This window comes from Lepisma saccharinum, chromosome 1 (genome assembly GCF_977018435.1).
Source record: "Lepisma saccharinum chromosome 1, izLepSacc3.1, whole genome shotgun sequence".
In the NCBI taxonomy this organism is placed as follows: Eukaryota; Metazoa; Arthropoda; class Insecta; order Zygentoma; family Lepismatidae; genus Lepisma; species Lepisma saccharinum.
Window position 1 is genome coordinate 196,775,111 of NC_139229.1, and position 18,712 is coordinate 196,793,822.

Genomic DNA, 18,712 nt, shown 5'->3' on the forward strand with positions numbered 1-18,712 from the left:
CCATTTCAGAGATTATAATTCTTCCTCACCGACACGATTAACACGAGTGGTAGAAGAAAAGAGAAGTAAAAGAACTGGAACAGAAATAAAAGGAGAAAGCGAGACAATTTTTATCCATACTATTCTTCAGTCATTTCAGTCGTATTCACGGAATACTACCTGTAAAGAGAGCCGTGGTCTCTAACTTGTCTTTTCCCCTTTTTTTGTGTTCTCGATTCCCTCTGTCACGATTGGTCTAAAACTAATTAATGCGACGTTAATTAAACAATCCAAACAACGAAACAATGCACAATCATCTGAACAAAACAACGTTTCAATTGTTTTCGAATCGGAAAACAATTGAGATGCTGTAAAATGAAGCAAGATGCAGTAATATAGTGGGAATTTGGTACGGTATAGAATTACATCGGTGAAGATGTTCGATTTGATTAGATGTTTGTTATTTAGTGTCGCTATTCTTTCACTTTTAGCAAATAGCGACGATGAAGATGAGTAATGAGTGATGATATGATGACATTGATTAAGGGACACTCACCAAGAACACCAATGGACAAACCGAGATTCGAACCAGAGACTCGTGCTGTCGTAGCGTGCTGTGCTAACCACTCCGCCACGGAGGTCGGTTAGGAGTGGACATTATGCCATATTTGTGTGCGCAATTGGGATCAATGGAATGACTAGGCATTTTATATTATTAATATATTCATATCATAATATCAAGTCATATTATTCGACACGAAGTAACATCAGAGGCATTCAATCTTGCCTTTCAACTAATTGTTCGACTTCAGGTTAATCGCATCGATAAGATAAATTATGAAACAAATGATAATGAATGTGGGATATTGACAGTTATTACGAATTACCTGATACAAGCAACATTAAGCAAACTCGGTGGGCAAGCTCATTAAGTGGTCGACATTCGATCTCGTCAGCAAAGTTCCCGGGTTTGAGTACCGCCCTTGTCACGGGTGTTTGAGTATTTCGTCATTAATTTCATGTAATGATCACTCGTCCACGACTGGGAAGCAGAGTGATGTTACGTAACAAAAATAATAAAAATAAACATGATCGAAGAGTACTTATTTCATCTCTCACGAAATCTCCTACAAAACCGGGATATATTAAATATATGTATCTTCACATACTTTTTTCCATTTCTATATTTAATTAGTCGAGACCGAGAACGGGAGAGCAATTTTCAATTCGAGAAACCGAGAGAAGGAGACACTTTCAAGTATTGTTTCTATCTTGACATCTCCTTAATTGAGTTGTTGTTCTGTTTGTTATTGGCTTTGTATTGGTAATTATAGTCATTATTCTTCCCCTGTAGGTAAACCATTACGACGATTTATGATGAAATAGAGCAGATAAAAGGGCAAGAACAAGAAAGTCATGCCTGCCCGGGACTTCAACCCAGAACCTTACGTAACGAGATTTGAAATTCTGGACAAGGCATCCGTGTTTCGCTTGACCTTCTCCTTCCTCTACTTCTGTTATTTTATCATACATGTATAATTAAAATGGATCTGGGAAAATATGTTGCGATCCATAATTGTGTTGGTTAGATGCTACAGATGTGAACTCCAACATGGAATAAATTATCATTTTTTTTGTTTCGTATGTGGTTGAACATGACATTTTCTTACACTGTGACAAATTATTATTTTAGTTTTTGTTTTGTGCACAGATAAGCTAATCAGACTGGACCTTCAGTTTAAAATGGGATACGAACCACTACGTGCCTCCACCCTGTATCGAACTCGGGATCCCTTGATTACAAGGTGAGGACGTTATCATTACGCCATCGAGGAGGCCCCGTGACAAAATTATTTTCACTCGATCTATACAATAATTTTTTTCAACATTTACATTTTCATTTTCTTCTATCTTTTCGTTAACTACTCTTATACGACTCTTTTTGCGTCTTCGAATTTCTTCTGGTTTCAGGAAAAAAAATACTACATGCAGGCTGTATAACCCCATCCCTACCCGTGCAAATAGATAGAAAGCTCACTCTCGAGAACTAATTTATAAATAACGTAACCATTAGGAAACTATTCGAACGTTAACTGATATAACTGCAGATGAAACAATACTTACAGACGCTAACGAAATATATATTCTTGTATAAGCTCACAGGTAACAGGTATCTGGTGAGTCATTCACTCTTGCTAACTACGAGCAAAGGCCACTAAACCAAATGGTGGCAAGCAAGCCTCTGCTCTATGAAACTAGTTTTAGCAGACGAGGCCACGTCTTCCTGTTATCAATGACGTACGAAATAAGGAGGAACACACCTTTCATATCAAACTAGACGTATGTCTTGGTCCCGTCATTGCATGTAGAACACTTTCTCGTCGTGCCCTTGAAGGCCTACGTAAAGGCTTCTCTGCAAGAAGGATAGCTTACCATTGAGGGGAGGAAAAGTGTGTGTGTGTCGAGGTCCTTCAACTTTCGTATTCTTCTTCATTTCAGAACGCGTACTGTATAGTCGACTTACTCCAATCTATCCGTTGTAGGTTTTAGATTCTGTTTCTGTTCAGATATTTCATATTGTCTTCCTGCTTATGTTATTCGCGACGAAGGTTCTGGATTCGATAATCTGGACAATAACGGGATTGTGTTGGTTGGTTGATTTTGTGTCTTAAGTCCACTTTATGCACAGTAACACTAATCGGGAAAGCAAGTACAGTTATAGTGGGATCCGAACCACTATGTGCTACACATTACTTTGCTACTAGATATCTGCATTCTAAGATGTAGGAAGTGCTACATTTTCAGTGTGTGGAATTGAGAGTTATTTTGGATACGAAGGGTCGGACAATGGAGTAGTGTGAAAAGGATCACCTCAGATGTTGAATTATAACCCCCCCCCCACACACACACACGCACAGAATATCGGCCGTGGTTTTTATAATGAAATATAACATGGATGAATTGTGTCAAGAAAAACTGGAGCCTATTCACATCCCTACGGAACTTGGAAGAAAGTCCACGTAGAGATTAGAAAGTTCTATTCCGACAAAATCGGGCTGTATAGTCAATGAAAAAGCAAAGTCCTACCTTGTGCTTTGCACCAAGGTGGACAAAATTCCAATTATCCCCAGTCGGGGATCGAACTCAGATCTCTCGCATGGTAATCAAACACCCTAACGACCGAGCTACAGCGGCACATACAGTATACTAGTCTTTGTAATTAAGGCAAGAATTATTTTAGTGTTTCGTTCAATGTTTTTAGGCGAATCATTTTCGGACATATGAAGTGTAGCTATTGTCGGTTCTGTGACTTGGCTTGAGAACGGGCGATATTCTGACGAACATCATTCCACCTGACAAGTCACGTGACTTTCCTACATTTCCTGTGTCTGTTGGCAATTGCATGAAAGACAAGTTGCTCTTGAGACAGACAGAATCACCCGATCACCCATAGGTGCAATGTGTGTTGCCTACCCTCCTGCATTATTTACTGCCATTAAAGTCTTAGGGGGAGAACTTTTTTTCCACCACTGTACAGAAATTGCTTACACCCACGATCCATTTGGTGTCCTAATTTCAATAGCACTATAAGTATCGTGCATTAGCGACACCAGAAAACAATACGGGATGGCAGGTGGGTTACACACACACACACACACCTTTGTTTGATTTGTTGTTTCAAGTACACTTTATGCATAGATTCGCCTCCTCCCCATTTTTCAGGTTTATTGGATTTTACAAGTTAAGCGTAGTTTTGTTAACCTCCTTGGATCTGAGGAGCAAAGTAATCAAGATAAATATTTGTAATTTCGCAAATGTAACACTTATTTAGGAACTAATCCTGGACACTATTTTTATGGGATGGAAAACTTAACTCCCTACAAAGTTAATCCCCAGGATCGATTCCGCCCCTTACCCAAAATGTGAGGGCCCAAGTTAAGCCCATGGTTGCATTGGTGACTCTTGTGGATCTCGTGCTGCCCCCCGTGGCGGAGTGGTTAGCACATCGCGCTACGATGCCAGGGGTTCCGGGTTCGAATCCCGGCCTGAGCATGGATGTTTGTGAGTGTCCATTCATCAATTTCATCATATCACCACTCATTCCCATCTTCGCAAATTAGCCAAAAGTGGAAAGAAAGCGAAGTAAAATAAAGCAAATCAATCAAATCAAATTTGTGGATCTCATTGTGTGATGTGTTGTGGAAAGATCGCGGCAATGTAGATAATCAAGTCTGGGAATTCTAGTTTGTAGGCTTGCTTCAAACAATTCAAACATTGGTGATTAAGTAGGTTACCTGAATGTTCTGTGCCTTCCGGTCTGGTAATAGCAACTCAACGTCACATTCTTCTGCAAACCTTCCACATCACATCCACACACGGGACGGGCATGATCCATAACATTTGGCAAAATGTGTCATTATTTCGAAACATATTCACTGTCGTGAAAGAAAGTTTGCAAGAACTACGACAGACTGAATATTTAAATGGTTAATCTCCTGTCATACTTATACTCAATACCAGATCGTGAGCTCCTAATTTAAGGCAAAAATTATCCTAGCCGCGTGCTCTTAGTAAGTAAATTGATACGCATTACATTAGAAAACCTACTATTAAGGGAAGTAAGCAAACACGCAAGAAACGAAACTAGCACATTATATCTACTAAAATCCTGAAAGAATCCCTGGGATATTTTATCGTATAACTTCGTAGTTGCAAACTTTCCTCCAGAAGTCAAGTCAATGGAAAACCTAAACATATTTTGGGAAAAGTTGTCATTGCATGTTGATAGTCAAACTATTTGTTTGTGTCGTAACTGAAGATAGAGATTAATTAATTCATCCATATATTAAGCACTGAATACAGTTTGAATTCAACATGAGTTCTTCATTGAGAACAAGCAGGGAACAATGCTAAACCGGTTCAATGAAGAATGTTTGGGTTAATTTAGATTATTGTCATCCATCTTAAACTTCGTGAAACCATTCGTAGTCTTTCTTAGACTGCAATGAAGTTTGGGAAGGTTTAAGTTCATCTTATATACGTATGATATAAGAGGAAACCTACGACAACTTTGAACTTCCTAATCAAAGAACAACTATATTTTGTGCATAATACGAAATACAATTAATATAATTACATATATGTACTTACATCGTACTGATATTTTGAACGTAAAAATGTTATCACCAATTCTCGTTCCTTACAGACAATATAGCTGAAGCACTACATGAGAAAACGCATTTAAGAATCTTTAAAGAATAACACGTCACATGTGATGATAAAAGCTGATGCAACTATCACGTATGTATTTTGAAGAACAGGATGAAACGAAGAGTTGGGGATTGATGTTGGTGGACCTCTAGTCTTTGGATTGTAGCATCGTAAAGTGTTATTAAGCTCCTCGTTCAACCAGCTAAATTGATAGCCGACAACGGTAAACAAGGACGGCGAATTCAACCTGCCACACGTCTTGATCAAAGAGTACGATCCAGTCACCACACCTTCACACAAGAGGGGACCTCCAAGGTCACTCACGCACGAGAGTTTAACTCCCTGCGGGTATCCAGCACACTTCGATGCGTCTTGAACAAACCTATGCTTATATCTAATTTGACAATTCCAGTCAGGAACAAGAGGCATCTCGACTTCTTGAAGTTCCTGTGATAGATTATAAGGAGCCAAACCCCAACCAATAACCTTGCACGGTATCCTGTAGTCGTAAACGTTCAAAAATCTGTTGCACGATAACTTTGCTATCATCAACTTGTCTACATCAAATGCTTTATTCACTTGTAAAAGTGCTACGTCATTATGTTGGTATTTGTTTTCATAAGATTTCGGAAAATACACATTTACTACTCCTCTTACTTGAATATCATCACCCGATGCTTCACTTGAGTAGACACTTTGGCCTGCAATCACTTCCAGACTCTCATAGGGAACATGCATAGGAGGAGCTGTAACCTGCGATGTGACACATTGTGCTGCTGTAATAACAAATAAATCGTTCAGAATTGACCCAGCACAATGAGTTGTTTTTCCTTGCCATACGTGCACAAGAAACTTATATTTACCAAAGTCTGTATCGTTTCCGACAATTTTCCTGAAGTCATTATACATTTTGTTCAGAAGAGCATCACAAGTGTTCAATACTAACAGGATGTACACAGATAATATTAGATACATGACATCTCTACAATATGTTTACAGTGATCAGAAGTATAAAAATATCAAAGGTTAACATGGTTTCAAAATCTATAAAGAACAAACATTCACTAGCTCAACTCAACAACGATTTATTGGACTTACAGCTTTACAGATGGCTGTTTATGCCCAGCATACATTATAAGTACGTAAGATACATTTTTAATATAAATTTTACACACAAAGTTCATAAACGCTCTTAAATACAATTTTATGTAACTACATTAACTCAGTCAGTAACAGAAGTATATTATAATTTTATATCAGCTTTTGTCAAAAAAGCAAGTATAACATATACAATTCTAATATCTGGAGCATACAACATTGAAGTCATATTAATAGGGAAAGGAACATTAATTTTTGACAATGTTTTGTATAAAGTCTTTCTTCTCTCTGAGTGAATTGGACATTCCAAAATAATATGATGAGCATCACCCCTTAAATCACCACAGTCACAATTCGGAGATTTTAAAATGTGTATTTTAAATAAATGATGATATGTTCTCGCGTGACCACTTCTTAGTCTATTTATTAAAACAATTGCATTTCTTGAACCTTTACATTTATAAAACCAAGGTTTTTTCCTAGTGTAATCAACATAAGGACGATAACTTTCACCAACGCTTTCTAATGCATTATTACACCATAAGTTCCATTCTTCAAAAATTTTCTTCTTAACCCTCGGCAGAAGATCTGTGTAATGCAATGGTAACTGGATTGTTTCATTCATCTGAGCAGCTTGTTTTGCATATCTGTCTGCTTGTTCATTTCCGTAAATATTAATGTGTGATTTTACCCACACATAATGAACTACCTTTCCATTGCTAATTAAGCTATTAGTTGCACGAATACAATTGATGACATATGGTGACATTTTAAATAAATTTTTATAATTAGATTGTATTGCTTGTAAAACACTTTGCGAATCAACCAGTATTAGAAATTTCTGTTCAGGAACTGTACCAATATAAATCAAAGCTTGATATACCGCATATATTTCTGCTGTAAATATGGATGCCTCCACTGGTAACCTAAACATTTTTGATATATTTCTTTCAGTACAATAAAGAGCTGCTCCTACTCCACTTTCAGTTTTAGACCCATCTGTATATATATGATAAAATTCTTCCCAAGATTCTCTAAACTCAGCTGAATGATTATATTTCGGGAAATATATATTTTGAATTGGTTGTGTGGGAAATTCTAACGAGTATACTGGCAATGTTCTTGCTATGAGTACTTGACTACATTCATGGTGATATTTACTAAATAGTTGTACCAAAAGCATAGCTGATTTATCATTGGTTATTCCTGAATCATGCAGCTCTAAAAGATTTAATAAAACATCATTGAATGGATGCCATGGTGAATGTTGTATTTTAAATAACTTTTTTATTGCAATTAACTTTATCCTCACAGAAACCGAACATTCTACTGACTCCATATATACCACTACATTAGGAGTACTGTTCATTAATCCCAAACATCTTTTTAGGATTTTTCGTTGCTGGACTTCTAGTGGAGAAAGTTTTGTTACTGGAAGATTACACAAGACCATTAATCCATAATCTAATACTGCTCGATAATAATTTTTATAAAACATAAGCATGCTGGTAGGATGTGCTCCCCATTTGGTATTCGCCATAGCTTTAAATAAATGAAATATTTTATCGGATCTATTTTTCATCATACTGTATTTATTTGATACTGCCATGATAATGATGCATCAAAGTATACACCTAGATATTTTACTTGTGAAACAATTGGAATTTGTAATCTCCTAGGAATAATGTTGAAAATATTTTTAAGACCCTTATGTTTAAATACTACTATTTTGGACTTTTCTAAAGATATTGATAATATTTTCTGCTTTAACCATTGGTTAAATTCTATTAATTTATCTTCAAACATTGAAAAATCTTTCAAGTGATTGTTTGAATCTAAATATACACATACATCATCAGCATATTGTAGAAACTGAAATGGGGAATATATTATTGTTTTAATATCTGATAAATAAACATTAAATAATAATGGGCTAAGAGGGCTTCCCTGTGGTAGTCCTTGTCCAATATATATTGGACCTACCATTTCTGAACCAAAATGAAAATAAAGTTGTCTTTTAGATAACAATTTCCATGTCAATATGAGTATACAATGTGGCACTTTTAGTAATTGTAGTTGTCTCAATAGAACAGTAATATCTACGTTGTCATATGCACTTTGAATATCAATAAAGGCTGAAAGTACTGATTGGTTTTTGTTAATAACGCTATAAATATGAGAAGATAATGTTACTAATGCATCCTGGGTTCCATAACCTTTACGAAATCCCATTTGTCTGGGAGAAAATACCTTTTGACCTTCCATAAACCACTCTAATCTTTTTAATAAAACCTTTTCGAAATTTTTTGCCAATACGGAACTAAGAGCTATTGGGCGATATGACTGACCCAACGAAGGTTTTTTTTCTGGTTTTAGAATTGGCAAAATAATTTGAGAGGTCCATGCAACGGAATTTTACCCGATAGGAATATTTGATTGAAAATTTTACATAACATGCTTAGTGCATTCTGTGGAAGATTTCGTACCATAGAATACGTAATTCCATCAATGCCAGGAGCAGAATCTTTAGACCCTTGAAGAATTTCATGAATTTCGTTTACAGTGATAGATGAAGTGAACCCCTTTGAGTATTTTGATGTAGATGAGAACGTGTAGAATATATTAGGAGGTTCGCAGGCTGATGTAAAGGGTGTAGGAATTACTTTATTAATAAAATCAGTTTTCCATTCAGTGGACAAAGGTAAAGTCCGACTTACATGTGCTTTTCTAAGTGATCTGAACTTGCGCCATATAACGTCTAATTTTGTGTTAGGGTTTATTTCTTTGCAATATTTTTGCCATGAAAAAAAAAACATTCACTAGATTAAATTATATTAGATCATGTTCAAGATTTATTAACCAAGGTTTAATCAGACCTGCTGATAAAGACGTTGATTTGTGCCACGTTGACGTCACAATCAGGATGGTATTTGAAGTGGGTTAGAGGGGGAAATTCTCTCTCTGGTTTCTAACTTTTGGTTCTTGATGAGGACACACAGACGCACACAAATACACATCATTCATGTAATATCCCGACGCTTCTAGAGTAGTTACTGTAATTTCCACCTCACTGGAAAATTTGCAAATACCGCACTGTAGAATTGAATCTAATAGGCAATAGATGTAATAAGACATTATGCTGAAAATAAATAAAGTGTAGATGCTTCGTCTTTTGCCGTTGTTGCTTCAAATATAAAGAACCTATCATTCTAGTCGCAAAAGTTCAAAGGTTGTTAGTGTCAAGCGGTGGTTATATTTCTGTAAAATGATGTTAATATAAAAAATATATATGAATGTAGCTACTATAAATTCACTAGCGTGTCCATAAATTCTGTATCGTTAGATGTACGATAAGACTCGATGTTTGTTATTCAGTACTGTAGTTTTACGTTTTCTTCACGTATTCGAAGTTTCCTTTTTTAGAAGTTGTTGATAAATATAGAATCCCCTATCAAACCTTCCTTGGAACGCCTATTCTGCAGACTCGCGCTGAACGTTTTGTCATAGATTCGTAGCCAGTTAATGTACGCACAGATACAATACAATAATCTCGTTCTCTTGCAGACACAAAATATGCCGTCTTAAAAGCACATAGAAACCAGCATTTAATCATACGTGCAATGAAGTGCAGTGCAGTGAGGTAATTTTATATTTTGTTTCTCTCGTGCTTGGAGATGAGCCAAGTACCATGTGGTTTTGCAGAAATAGTACAGAACTTGAATCCACTTGCCAGGGGTTTCCATCCTCTCCAAAACCTGTCATAATCTCAAAAAAAGTATTTAATTACGACAGCGTCTACTGAAAGCAACTTTTTAAGCTTTACTTAACACTATACTTAATCTTCTCCTTCCCCTAAGAACCTGAACGCGTTATCCGCCAAAGTAGTTTAGATGAATACGTAAAAAAAATATTTTTATTTGAATACAACAGCATGTTAAAGGTCCATATATTTTTTAATTGTTCAAAGTTTCTAAATAGCAGAATGCTTGCTCATTAATGACATAAATATCATAAAATAACGTGAACTTGTGTTTGAGCAACCGAATACTGTACAATGTACCATTGTAAACAAGGTTCAAATCTTCCGCTCGCCCACTTGAATTCCGTATATTTACAAGAACTGGCTTTCCACCATGGCTGCTCGAAGCCAGAATGCAACCGTCGGTGAAGCAGGTGAAGCGCACCTATACTTAGTACAACTATTACAGCATACAGGTAATCAACAATACAATAACATTGCTAATATCATGAAAATGAATCACCTGCTTTAAATTCTTACACTTCAAGTCATTCATTTCGCCAATAATACAGTGCGTTAGTTTTGGCTCTGGGCCGAGATAGCGCGTGACATGGCGCAGATGCCGACATTTTCGTCCCGCAAAGTCTCGTTTAATTACGCACATATTTTAGCATGTAGAGTAGACAATTATATTTATATTGCGTAACGAGTACTAACCTGTGTTTTAATAGTTGTTCAAAGTTGTTCACGTGCGCTCTCGGCCCAAAACCAAAAACGAACACCCTGTAGAATACTGATCTCCAGTCTGGTCCATGGCATGTTTCGCTCAGCTCTCTAGAATCGATTCTGTCCTTCACTTTTTCCTGGCTATAGTTCGTTACTGGGTTCCCTCATTGCGCAATTTTTCAACACCGCATCTCATGTCCTCTCTAAACTTACAGACTCCCTATAAGAGCTGTTTCCTTAATTATTTGATTTATGTATACTAAATTGTCAATCGAAAAATCCGCTGCAACGCTCCTCCATATTCGACTGCCTATACACACAACACGTAATGCAAATGTTATACACAGAAAGCATATACTTGATATTAAAAAAAACATCGCTCCTCCGCAGACATTCCACTCAATATAATGACCTCCCTTCAAGTATTGATGCTTATCTGAAATTTTCTCAATAAATATAAAAAAAAACAAATTTATTTGCAGACTTGCAACAAGGTTAATTTAACAAGGTGTCAATAAGATCCCACGATATTTACTGTTTTCCAGCTTCTCTTTTCACACGTTCGTCTCCGAAAGCGTGTGCATACCATAAATGTAGTCTCCAAAATATAATTTTTGATCCAGCCCAAACTACTGAAATCCCTTGACAATCTAATATTTAACACTTTATCAAGAGCTTCATATTTCCTCCTCTCAAATTTAATACTCAATTCTCCCACCAAAATGTTAATGCCAATATTAGGCTTACTGTTGATATTGAAGAGTGGTTATGGCTTCCTCCAAAAAAATTAATTCTCAGTCTCCACACAAGAATTTCTGCAACAGCCTAAGACGTAATAGTAATACAAGAGTTGCATACCCCATTTCTACTAATGTAATACTTAATCCCCCCTAACTAAAATTTCCGTCTAAATCTAAGACTTAACACTGATTAGTTCGATAATGTTCCCCCAACGTTTAATTCTCGATCCCCCAGAAGAATTCAAGTGCCAATTTAAGACATAATATGTACTAGTTGGATATTGCCCTTCCTAATAATGCATACTACTCACTACAATTCCCTTGGCAGTCGACAAATAGCTATTTATAAAGAAGCAATGTTTAATTGACCCGTTTGTGAGCACCTCTCCCCTAAATACTTCATTTTCTTCATCTAATGGATTTAATTTGGTGCTTCTAAGGTGTAAAAGTTTTTACATACATTTTAGAAAAATACTTTAATTTTGGATTTTATACAATTTTAAGTAGAAAATCACCCTCAAAATAATTTCGATGATGCTGTTCGCGCCTTAATCTCCCCCTGTGGACATCCCTGCACTTGCATCGCGCCCAGTTCAGAAGTATGTAAATACAAAATGTTTTCGCTTACTATTTACAGGGTATCATCTAGAATTACTTATAAAGAACATTAATTTGTACAATTACAGTTATCATTATTATGAAAGATTTTTCCTAAAATAAATCTATCGTTTAAAGAATTAAAAAATATGTATCAGTGTTTATATAAACAGCTTCACCAAAAAACTATTTAGCTCGTTATAACTATGTTTTTATGTTTAAGGAATGGGAAAATAATATCAGTATTAGTATTTAAACAAACAGGTCTTCGTTTAAGGAATGTAAAATAATATCAATATTTAAATAAACAGCTTTATCAAGGAGCTATTTAGCTCAAACAACTGATTTTTTTCTAATTCTAATCCAACTTTTTAATTCTAACCCTAATAATGTCACGTAGGCTTAAGTTTTTACACAGTACAGGGTGTATCAAAAAGAATCATCCGATTTCAAAAGGCTATATTTAGGAAACCAATGAACATAGAACCTTGTTGTAAATTGTAAAATACATGTTGGAATATAAAGTTTTATTTACATAATGTTTACAATTGCTCTATATGTCTACCTCTGGATGCACAGCATGCAACCAAATTGGTAGGTTCCCTTTCATATTCCAACAGGATGGAGCACCACCACTGCCACCTGGATGTTCATTCATTTCTTAACAATGAGCTAGCTTCCTCAACGATGGATAGGCCGTAGGGAGCCTACCGATTTGGCTTCACACCATTGGCCACCGAGGTCGCCAGATCTCACTGTCTGTGATTTTTTCTTGTGGGGGATTCAAGAAAGACCCCGTATATGTCTCCCCCTTCCCTTTAAGAACTGTGGATGAACTGTGAAACTGCATAACAACAGCAGTGACTGCAGTAACACCAGACATGCCCCCTCAAGTATGGGATGAATTTCACCATTGTGTGGTTGTATGCTGTGCATCCAGAGGTAGACATATAGAGCAATTGTAAATATTATGAAAATAAAACTTTATATTCCAACATGTATTTTACAATTTACAGCAAGGTTCTATGTTCATTGGTTTCCTAAATATAGCCTTTTGAAATCGGATGATTCTTTTTGATATACCCTGTACTTTGAGATGGTTAAAAATTAAAGCAACCAGTGGAATCGTTGTAAATGTCTTAAGAATAATGACTATTAGGCAGAACACTTACATCGAATGCTGACCTGGATAATAAAAATAAATAACAAGTAGAAGCAAATGTACACCTATAACACATATATTACTAGATAAAGAAGTACAAGACATGCGTTTATTGAATATCCATTTTCATATTTTGGCGTTGATAGTGAGCGTGATTCAAACAGAACATCGCCACAAGAGCTGGAATATGTTTTGGTGACCCAAAGTATCCATTCCTCATATGGCTCAATCTTTGTGTATGCGTTTGGGTATTCAGGAGAACCACATTCGTGACCACCGAAAGAAACGACACCAACCACCGCACCATCACACACTAAGGGTCCTCCAGAATCGCCCGCACAGGCACCTGCACCATCAGAGGAAGCCGCACATAGTTGAGTTTCCTTATACCATATTCCGTATTTTGAAATGCAGCGAGATGGAGATAAAATTAATTGCTTGGCTTCCATGAGGACATCTGCGGGAGCGTCCCTATGTTCTTGATAACCCCAACCTAGTACGGTGCATGTTTTGTTATTATCAAAGTGTTCAAGAAACCCCTGTCCCGCAAGGTGAGCTCGTGTCAAAAACGAAAGGTCCAAGTTGCTCGAAAGTTTGATAAGGGCTATGTCATTAATAACTCCATTCCCATGCAAGTATTCTGGATGTGGATAAACTTGGGTCACACCTCTTATTTGATATGTCTCACCTTTCTCTGGTTTTAGACGTTTGTTTCCGGCTACTATCCTGAAAAGGCTACTATTGAACGTTTCGTAGACTGAATTATTAGCAACGCAATGTGCTGCAGTAAGTACCCAACACTCGTTAATGACTGAACCTCCACAGAAGAAACTATTTCCTCCTTTTATCTGGGGCAACACGAAAACGTGCGAGAGGTATTTGTAGTCTTCAAAATTCGCCGGTTTTCCTTTCGCAATCCTAAGTTTGCAAATCGATGGAGTTGTATGCATTAAAAACAATTCCAAAATTGATATCAGGAAATATTTTAAAGGTATCATTGTCTTATTACACTCACTCGTGTTAAATAAATTGATAGAAGTACACTGTACACCTCTTCTTGAAACAAGCAGCATCACAAAAACCTAGACCTACACGTACTAGTTAAATCAAAATTAACTTTTTCTAAGGTCTATAAATGCTTAGATGTTACAAGAAATCGTTTCGTCATTGTCATGTTGATGGCTACATTTAAGTCGATTTGAATTCTGTGCTGTAACCATGAATTATGGAATTATGTTTCCAATCCATTTGCCAACTTCATATTCGATATTAATATGTACAGTGGGATCCATGAGTATTACCGTGCAAATTGTCCATCACCATGTTCGTGCACTTTATTTGACCCATTAAGAGCTACAAGAATTAAATTAGAACTCAAAACAAGCTGTTGACAACTTCTGCACCAGAATGCATAAAAATCCATCCCTTAAAATCACAATAGAATGCGAGATAAAAATTAATGAATATAGTCATGGCCAATTTGCACGGTAATACGCATGGATCCCACAGTACATAAGAATGAGATATAAAAGTTTCTACGGAATAGTAGATTCATAATGCAATATTGAAAGCCCATTCATGCTAGAAAATGTAGGCGCTATTGCATCAAACAAAATAACACATTTTTATCATCATAGCGAATATATCTTTACACGATGAAATTTTGCTACCGAAGGTCCTGACTTCGAGTCAAGGCTGAACATGTGTGTTTGTTCCTATGTATTTGTATCTTTATCAATTACATAAATGATACAGAATGCTACATGCCTGGCATAGATACTCTTTAAAGCGCCAGGAAAAATCTAAATCAATGGTTATGTACGAACACTCATTCATAGAAGGGTACAGTGGGATCCATGTGTATTACCGTGCAAATTGTCCATGACTGTATTCATTAATTTTTCTCTTACATCCTATGTATTTTTAAGCAATGGATTTGTATGTATCCTGGTGCAGAAGTTGTCAAGAGCTTCTTTTGAATTTTCTGTTAATTCTTGAAGCTCTTATTGGGTGCTCTTAAAGTGCACGAAGATGGTGATGGACAATTTGCATGGTAATACTTATGGATCCCACTGTACATTCAATACTTGTTTTGTAACAGATTATTTCGGCAGTCTAACTTTTAAAAATAGTTTTACAACTTAGATCAAAACTGTTGGAAGCACTCTTCCAAGTTAACAAAACTTTCGATTTAATTGACTGATATGATTTATTTTATTTAGATTTTCTTACACTTTTAGTTAAACTCGAAGATGAGGATGAATGGTGAAAACATGAAATAGATGAAAGGACAATCACAAACATGTGTGTTTGTACAGTACATAACACAAATCCCACAGATTAATATACCAGCGACGTAGCCATAGGGGGCGGGTGCCTCCCCCAGTCAGACACTCCTCCCTACCCAACTCTCGTTAATGAAATATTGAACTTCATATTTTCTAAAGTGATGAATTCTGCATTTTATCACATTTTCTGCTTAAATATCAACTTGTCTCACAATTAATTTTGTTTTAGTATGCATGTTCGATTCTTGTTCGAGATTCCAGCGCCGAAATGGGGCATGGCTCTGGAGTTACACTAGACTTTCTCCTTAGCGACACCTGGCGGGAATTTACGGAACGATCTCCATAACTTGTGTGATTGGTGCTTCCATCTACAGGTCAACTCTAGAACTACATGGCTGAGCTGGGTTGTATTTGCAACATCGTCAAGTTGAACTCCATCATGTGACGCGAAATGTTTTTGTAACCAGATATTTTGCGTGAATTTTGCACGTTTCTCACCTAGCAAAGAGATTCATACTAGTCTCTAATTGCGGTATATTGATTGTCAAAAGCAGATTCTAAGCTGACCTTGCAACACACACTACAATTTCAGGTTTCCGACAAGCTCAAAATATTTTTATTTTAATTTTGGTGGGAGGGAGTCTTTCCAATGGGGTAGTGGTAAAGACGTTGCCTTTCAATCAAGATTTTCCGGGTTGGATACACGGTGGTGGCACAAGCGTTTCGGATCCCACTTTAAAACTTTAGGTTCAGTCCCGATTAGCCTTACTGTGCATAAAGTGCACTTAAAACCACAACTCAACTCAACTCAATTTTTTAAAATTTCTTTCTCTCTCTCTCTCTCTAAAGATAGAGTTTTTCATTGTGACAAAATTACGGTAAATTGACCATTAAAAATCGAGGTTCAAAACGGTTAATTGACATGAATATATTAACTTGATCGCCGGTATCCATAAAGGAGTGGTGAGTTGTCACGAACCCAGGATCCTCACCACTCGGGGTCAACAGGCTATCGCCTGAAAGTTCGTGATATACCATTACCGGGATTACCGCATATACCGTGACAGGTATATCCACATAGACCGCGCAACCTCTATGCTCACCTAAGAGGATTTTCACTATCCTTGTATGACAGGTACTGTCATATCGCTTGTTTTATTAACTATACCTATGCGCATGATAAATAATTTAAGACTATTAGCACACGTCCATATGCACAAAAAATATAATGTTTAGAGAATTCACGAAAAATGGAGTATAATTGCCGTTAGAATTAATTTTTACTCACGTTAATTTCTGAAGGTAGCGAATGATGACACCAACCGGAATTTTATGAATAAACCGTAAATCCTTGAATTGCGTGTGGCTTGGATATCAATACAATGATAACTTCAATTTTTAGTTGTACTTAAACATTCGGGTAATACATTTTGACATTATGTTATAAGATCTTTTATTTTCCTAAGAAATACCGCGGAAAGTTTGTTGTCACTTATGCACAGGGACGTTTTGACCAGATGGTGATTTTATCGGTTCCTGCAATTTGCACACTTGTTACTAAGTCATAATTCATACAGCGCGGTATTCTCCATTTTTCTGCATAAATTAAACAATTATGATTATTCAATGTTTATTACAATAAGATCATTGACACACATATATATATGCATATATAGCTCAATAATAAGTAGTGTATTTTGGTTGTTTCAAAGTCGCACTTTGTAGGTATCGTCTTTTAGCCTCTTTTTTATCAATTGAATATCACTTTTTGACATATTTTGACAATTTTTTGTCGATGTTTAAGCGTTTAGCGATGTTTTAGCAAAATTTCCCTTTTTTCCCACTCGCACTTGGTAGGTATGCATTTGTATCCTCTTTTTTTATCAATTGAATATCAATTTTTGACATATTTTGACAATTTTTTGTCGATGTTTTAGCGTTTAGCGATGTTTTAGTAAAATTTCCCTTTTTTTCCCACCTCACACTTGTAGGTATATCACGCAAGATAGTGTAAATTGATTGTTTCTAAGTCGCACTTTGTAGGTATCGTCTTTTAGCCTTTTTTTAATCAATTGAATATCAGTTTTTGACATATTTTGACAATTTTTTGTCGATGTTTTAGCGTTTAGCGATGTTTTAGTAAAATTTCCCTTTTTTCCTTTTTTTTCCCACTCGCACTTGGTAGGTATATCACGATCTTACGTGATATAACTTAACCTATCCTTTTATTACGTGCTAAACTACACGAGAGCCTCTACGTGCTTTGGCCTACTTTAGAGTAGACTCAAATGGACAGTTCAGCGTCATCAAGTGAGGATCAGTGTTGCCAACCCACCTCAAGAAAATTTCGCAATGGTGATATTTTACAGGCGAAGCTAACCTACCAATAGGAGTTGGCAACACTAACTAGTTGCTTCACAAACCTCTTGTTTTTGTTTTTTTAAACATATGACATTTCACAGGCGAGGCTAACCTACAAGTTACAAGTTGACGGCGTAACCTTCTATAAGATGATAACTATGCAGTAAGATGAAGAAGAAGACGTCAGCTGGTAATAGCGGCGTTAATGCTTCCTCCTCTCTACCCCCCTCCCTGCTATGACCTAAACGGGACACCTTTCCTACGATGTTCTTGGGCCCACTGCTACGATGTTTTTTTCCTCCTCATGATGCAAAGAATGGTATTGTAGCGGTATTTGAAATCGACTGTGCCGCGTGAAGGGCATGTTCAGTGAACAATAGGAGAGCTTGGGAGAGTACAAGCAAGCGCCGCCCCCTCAATTTTTTTTTTTCAAGAATCGAGTGTTTCGAGAGAGAAATTTATTTGCTGCAGAAACTCTAAATCCGAAACGTTTCGTAATTTGTCGTAATGGATGTTCGTACAAACGTCCGGCATCAGCGCGTAACTCGAAATGTGATGGACGGGATCCTCGAAAATTGCAATTCCGTGGCTCGGGCAGCGGACGCTCTGATCGCACAAGCGAGCAATGAATTCTTGCTTCTTCGCAGGATCGTTGAAGCGCTGCAGCAAATCTTTTCCATTTAGCACGTCCGCAAACGAACAATCGATGCCGGGAGCAAGGCGGAACAACATCATGCTTCCGTTCTCGCCCAGGTGTTGGGAAGCAACCAGAGTAAATTGATTATTATTTTCGGTCGTCCATGTAGAATAA

The 18,712-nt window shown here is 36.7% G+C and overlaps 2 protein-coding genes across 2 annotated transcripts; both read right to left on the minus strand.

Moving 5' to 3' along the window:
• Positions 1 to 5,090: 5,090 nt before the first annotated feature.
• Positions 5,091 to 6,254, minus strand: LOC145991059 (mast cell protease 1A-like). The gene has a single exon (XM_083126775.1). The coding sequence runs from the start codon at positions 6,163 to 6,165 to the stop codon at positions 5,221 to 5,223; it is 945 nt and encodes a 314-aa protein (XP_082982901.1). The 5' UTR covers positions 6,166 to 6,254; the 3' UTR covers positions 5,091 to 5,220.
• Positions 6,255 to 13,312: 7,058 nt separating this feature from the next.
• Positions 13,313 to 14,241, minus strand: LOC145978134 (kallikrein-7-like). Its single transcript, XM_083110575.1, has one exon. The coding sequence runs from the start codon at positions 14,200 to 14,202 to the stop codon at positions 13,318 to 13,320; it is 885 nt and encodes a 294-aa protein (XP_082966701.1). The 5' UTR covers positions 14,203 to 14,241; the 3' UTR covers positions 13,313 to 13,317.
• Positions 14,242 to 18,712: the final 4,471 nt, after the last annotated feature.